This window comes from Gekko japonicus, unplaced genomic scaffold, assembly GCF_001447785.1.
Source record: "Gekko japonicus isolate JY-2015 unplaced genomic scaffold, Gekko_japonicus_V1.1 scaffold765, whole genome shotgun sequence".
Lineage (NCBI taxonomy): Eukaryota > Metazoa > Chordata > Lepidosauria > Squamata > Gekkonidae > Gekko > Gekko japonicus.
The window spans coordinates 421,869-427,798 of record NW_015163110.1 but is presented as its reverse complement, the minus strand read 5'-3'; the positions used below and the strand labels follow the sequence as shown (position 1 = coordinate 427,798).

Below are 5,930 nucleotides of genomic sequence, written 5' to 3'. Positions count from 1 at the left end.
GCATAACTCATTTGCATATGCCACACCCCCTGACATCACCGGACGTGTGTCAGAAGGCAACACCCACCGCTCAGGCTCCACTGGACTGTTTGGGATTGCCAGCTATTGGGGGAGGGGGAATGTGCAGATCTGTCCTTGCAGAGGAGGGAGAGCTTGTACCTGAATAAAACTTGGTCTTAAAGGTGCCACTGGACTGTTTTGGACCGGTTGGCGGGGAAAGCTCTGCAGCTTACCTGGCTGCTTCTTGCTCTGACTGAGGGCTGCTGGGAGCAGGGGGTGGGGCTTGTTGCATGTGCCCCCCCGGGGCTCTTTACTGCCGGAGCTCCGCTCCTGTGCGCTCCTGCAGGAAATGACCCCTGCCTGTAATGGTGGGAGGGGGGCGGTGAAAGGCAAGCAGATGCCCTGCCTCTGTCCTGAGGGCAGCGACGCCCCATACTGCGCAGGAAGTCTCCTCTTATGGAGGCTGTAATGGAGGCGATAAAGGGCCTGAGGAAAGGCCGGAGGGAGCAAGCAGAGGCTTGGATCGGGCCCACCTTGGTGGCGGCATGGGAGCTATCGAACTCCAGAGCTGGGGGGGAAGAGGCTGGGGGTGGGCAGGCTCCTTCCTCAGGCCAAGTCTTCTTGGGTCCCCCGGGTGGTTCAGGGTGCTGCCCCACAGGGACCCACTGAAGGCCTCTCGCCAAGTTTGTGGTTCAGGGGACGGTAGAGCCACAGGCCCCACCCCTGCCCCCCCTCCCTTACCTTGTTGTGCTGTGTCAGCTCTGAATGTGGAACCCGTTTGGCGTGGCCTTTCTGGGGAGGGCTTCCCTTCCCTGAGGTGCATACTTGTGTCAGGACAGGGGTGGATTGATTTAGAAATGGTGGCAATTTAAATGTTAATCAGGTGTCTCATTTGCATATCAGGCACTTTGGAGGAAGAATTCTTCCTGATTGCTTGGAGTAACAGTGCCACCTGGGGGGGGGGTGTACTTTGCATATTATTATCACCTGCCTGCCTGCCTGCATAATCTGATCGATGGGTTTTGGAAGAAAGCAAGTTTTTTCTTCCGCTGGGACCAAAGGGGAGCAGTTTTATCGCTTCAGTCGAGCCTGGCCGAAATCCCTCCCGTCTAGGCCGACAAAAGTGATTTGGCCACGGTTTCAGCATTGCAGTTCAGCATTTCAGCAGATAGCAAGAACTGGCTAATGCAGGTTTCACAGAGCTGCTGGGTTTGCAAGACCTCTGAAAAGGCAAAGAGTGCTGACTTGGTGTCTCTGCCTGCCTGCCTGCCTGTCTTCCTGGGCAGGGGGCTTCATCTCTTCTTGGAGGCAACATGGGATGAAAAAAGGAATGTGCTTCCTGCGTAGTTACTAATGCAAGTTACTCTGAGTTACTCTCTATAGACCAAAAGAGCAAGAGTCCAGGAGCACCTTAAAGACTGACAACATTTGTGGCAGGGGAGGATCTTGAGTCCCTGCTCACTTCGGAGGTTTGAAGCAGTGAGCAGGGACTCACGCAAGCTCCCCCCCCCCCGCTACACTTGTCTTTTTAGGCTTTTGGGTGCTCGGGGACTCTTGCTCTTTTCCACTGCTACAGACAGACTGACACAGCGACCCACCTTGACCTATCTAGGGGTCATTTCCTGCAGGAGTGCACAGGAGCGGAGCTCTGGCAGTAAAGAGCCCAGGGGGCGGGCACATGCAGCAAGCCCCACCCCCTGCTCCCAGCAGCCCTCAGTCAGAGCAAGAAGCAGCCAGGTAAGTTGCAGAGCTCCCCCTGGTCCAAAACAGTCCAGTGGCACCTTTAAGACCAAGTTTTATTCAGGTACGAGCTCTCCCTCCTCTGCGAGGACAGATCTGCACGTCCCCCCCACCAATAGCTAGCAATCCAAAAGAGTCCAGTGGCGCCTGAGCGGTGGGTGTTGCCTTCTGACACACTTCCGGTGATGTCAGGGGGCGTGGCCTATGCAAATGAGTTATGCGAATAAGTTATGCTAATGAGCTCCTGCACCTCTTTTTCTACGAAATGACCCCTGGACCTGTCTATAGAACAAAGTCTGAGTCCAGTCGGGCACCTTTAAGACCAACAAAGTTTTATTCTGGGTATGAAACTCCTTTGGCCTTAAAGGTGCCTGACAGGACTTGAACTGTGTTCTGTTGCTTCAGACCAACCCAGTGAGCCCCCCTGAATCATGGAAGTTACCCTCTTTGGTTACTCTACCTGGGGAGCTGCTGCCAGTCCGAGCAGACCGTACTGATCGCGGTGGGCCAAAGGTCTGGCTCAGGAGCAGGCAGCTTTCGGGTCTGTTTCGACGTGTCCCTTGTCGGATTTCTGAGACTAGAGGTCTGGGGTGGGGGGAGGGGAGAGGAAAGGGCGTGGGACCCACGATGTTTGGGATGCCAGACTGGAGGGCCGTGCCCCAGGGTGGGGGGCCGGTAGCCATGTGGTGGTAGGACCCCCCGGGCCCTGCTCCTGTGTTCACAGGGAGCCCGCTTGGTGTGGTGGTTAGGAGCGCGGACTCTTAATCTGGGAGAACCGGGTTTGATTCCCCACTCCTCCTCCACTTGCACCTGGCTGGATGACCTTGGGCAAGCCACAGTTCCGTCAGAGCTGTCCTTAAAAAAGAGCAGTTCCTCTCAGAGCTCTCTCAGCCCCACCTACCTCACAGGGTGTCTGTTGTGGGGAGGGGAAGGGAAAGGAGTTTGTCAGCCGCTCAGAGATTCCCTTGGGTAGTGAAGGGCAGGGGATAAATTCAATCTCCTCCTCCTCTTCTTCTTAGTGGTTAAGTGCGCAGACTCTAATCTGGGAGAACCGGGTTTGATTTCCCACTCCTCCACTTGCACCTGCTGGATGACCTTGGGCAAGCCACAGTTCTCTCAGAGCTGTCCTTGAAAAAGAGCAGTTTCTGTCAAGAGCTCTCTCAGCCCCACCTACCTCACAGGGTGTCTGTTTGTTGTGGGGAGGGGAAGGGGAAGGAGCTTGTAAACCGCTCTGAGACTCCCTTGGGTAGTGAAGGGCAAGGGGATAAATCTGTTCTCTTCTTCTTCTCCTTCGTCCCTGCCCTCTGTTTCTCCCCAGTGCTGCTGAGTCTCCTTGCCAGCCGACGGGGACTTGGAGGAGGCCTGGAGGCGGAGCTCCCGTCCTAGCCCGTGATGGTGGGAGCCATTCCCCGGCAGCCGCGCCGCTTCTGGGGGGTGCCGTGGTGGCTGGTGTCGCCAGAGAGCTCCGCCAGTAGTCATCTGCTGCTGGGCCAGGGGAGCCGGACAGCCAGGCGTAGGGATTGGTTGCAGAGGGGTAGGTACCATTTTGGCTTAGTGATTAATCGTGCGGACTCTAATCTGGGAGAACCGGGTTTGATTCCCCACTCCTCTGCATGCAGCCACTGGTGTGACCTTGGGTCAGTCACAAGCTCTCTCAGAGCTGTTTTCTCAAGAGCAGCTTCTGTCAAGAGCTCTCTCAGCCCCACGAGTGTGTCTGTGGTGGGAGGGGGGAGGGAAAGGAGTCTGTCAGCCACTCTGAGACTCCCGGTGAAGGGCAAGAGGTATAAATCCAACCTCCTCTTCTTCTACTCTGGAGCAGCTGGATGCCAGCGCTTGACTTCTGGGCCAGGCTTTCTCCCCTGGGAGACTTTCCTGGCCACCCCCCCCAGGCCACTCCTCTGGAGGGGGAAGGGCCTGCTCCGGCTGCCCCTTTGCTCCCTTGGCCGATTGGCTCAGCTGCCTGCCTCCTCTGGCCCTAGCCGGACTGGAAGGCGTGTGCAGGCCTGGCGGCCTGAGCTCCAGTCCTGAGATGAGGGGCCTCCCCAGGGTGGGTGGAGCGCCGAGGGAGCCCTAGAGCAGTCCGCGGGGGTGGGAGGTGTCCAGAAGATTCCAAATGGGGTGTGGGTGTGTGTGTGGGGGGTATTTGGTCTGACAGATTCCAAGCCCTTGGCTGAAGGGGAGGTGGCAGGTATGAAAAGTGGCCCCCGAACAACGGTGCTGGTTCTGTTCCAGGCCTGACCGCGCAGACCCTGCCCAGAGGGAGGGGGCCAAGTAAAGGGCTGGGGGAGGAGGGGGGAGTATCAGTGTGTGCTGGGGGGGGGAGTAATAAGGTGGGCCGCCGAGCCTTTTTTGCCAGCCTTCCTTCTCTCCTTGTAGATGTGGCCCCACGGCAGGCGTCGTAGCAGGGGGCCCGCCTGGACTTCTTGATCCCACGGCACTTTAGCGCCTGCCCTCTCCGCCACGCCCCATGCGGCACATCAATGCGGAGGCCGGCCTCCCCCAGGAGTGCAGCGCAGGGGCCAGCCAGGAGGAGGAGGAGGAGGAAGAGGAGGACTCCCGCCCCTGGTGTCGGCCCCACGGGGTCGTGATGGGCTGCAGCCCCCCGGAGCTGGTGTGCCAGAAGGTCTACCAGGTCTCCATCTTCTCCCAGCTGGCCGGCTGCTCCCACCCGCCGGAGCAGAGGGCCCCCGGTCGGCAGCCCTTCAAGCGGGCCTGCCCGGAGCCCCAGCGGAGGGGGGGGACGCGGAGGGGGGCCGAGGGCGAGTGGGACGCCAAGCGAGGCCGCTGGGAAGGGGGGGAGGAGGAGGAGGAGGAGGGGGACGATGCCATCGAGGACGGCCTGGTGGTGGGCGAACTGGCCCTGGGGGGCATGGCTCAGCACTTCTCCCACAGCGGCCTGCGGGTGGTCGAGCACCGCCGGGAGGGAAGCCCCAGCCACTGCGCTGCCAGGGAGGCGGACCAGGCCAGTGCGAAAGGGGGCGCCGCCCAGGCCCTGCCGCCGCCGCCACCCACACCTTGCAGCACTTTGCACACGACGGACCGTGCCCCAGCCTTGCGGAGGGGTCGCCCCACGGACTCTGGCCCCGCCGGGAGGCAGGAGGAGAACGGAGCCCAGCCGGTCGAGAGGCCTGGCAGCCCAAGTTTCCTACTTGATCCTGACTTGCACAAGCTTGCACAACACGCCCCGCGAGGCAGATGCCCTGTGGCCAGGGGGCACCCAGAGCCTGGCACTCCGCCGGCAGCCCGGGGCCCTGGCGCCAGGGGGCCGGGCTCCTCCGAGAAGACGCCGTGCTCGAGCGCCTGGCTTTCCGGAGGCGGTGCCGGTGGCTGCCCGGCCAAGCGGAAGCTGCTGCCCTCGGCGGAGGGGACCGCCGACACCGGCTCCGCGGGCGAGGGCCTGTCGCCCGTGCGGAAGAAGCGGGCCCCGCAGTGCCCCGCAGTGCCCGCCTCCTGCCGCAGCACCGATGCCAAGGGCGCCCCCTTCTAGTGTTCCGGATACGGCTGCGGTGTGTGTGTGTGTGTGTGTGTGGAGGGGGGGAGGCAGCGATCCAGTCCTTCCTTCCCCCCCCCTGCATGGCTCTAGAAGGAGAGTGCTCCTGTGTGAACTCTTGCCCGCTGGTGGAGAGACCGAGGATTTCCCCGTGGCATTTCCTTCGCTGCTGTCTGGGTGGGTCTCTGAGCCGGGGAATCCCAAGCGTCAGGTCCTACTGCTGGCACCGAGGGATTTGGAAGGAGTCTTCGTGCCCGCAGGAGAAGGGACTTGGGGTCTGCTGGCCAATCAAATCCCCCCCACCCCCCCGGCCGCCTGTTGTCCCGTGTGTGACGCTGGGCCCATCCCGAGGAGGATGGAGAGGTGGGGCTGCCTGCAGGGGCTGGACTGGCCAAAGGAAGCCCTGCCCAGAGGCAGAAGGACGGGGGCGCTCTGCACATGCCCAGAGGTTGGACTCTGGCACTGAACAGCTGGCTTCAGATGGACCTGGCACGAGGGGGGGGGAGGTCCCTGTTCCTTCTTCACCAGCCCGGTCAGTGACTCTGGGCCACGCCTGGGGGGCATTCCGCCAAGGGGGCCGAGGGGGTTGCAGCCCGATTCTCTTGTCCTGCTCTGTGGAAAGGCCCAGTGGGGAGGGGGCAGCCACCTGGCTTTCCCAGGAGTGCCTTCGGCATTTGCCCCAGTCCCAGAAGTCCCCCTG

At 61.2% G+C, this 5,930-nt stretch overlaps 1 protein-coding gene across 1 annotated transcript in view; it reads left to right on the top strand.

The window, feature by feature from the left end:
* Positions 1-3,070: 3,070 nt before the first annotated feature.
* The window catches only part of FAM214B (family with sequence similarity 214 member B), an 11,586-nt gene continuing 8,726 nt past the window's right edge, over positions 3,071-5,930 (top strand). Inside the window, exons 1-3 of the mRNA XM_015406812.1 lie at positions 3,071-3,274; positions 4,117-5,226; positions 5,759-5,762. Of these exons, the coding sequence (XP_015262298.1) occupies positions 4,208-5,226; positions 5,759-5,762 (1,023 nt within the window). The 5' untranslated portion in view covers positions 3,071-3,274; positions 4,117-4,207. The remainder of the gene's footprint in view (positions 3,275-4,116; positions 5,227-5,758; positions 5,763-5,930) is intronic.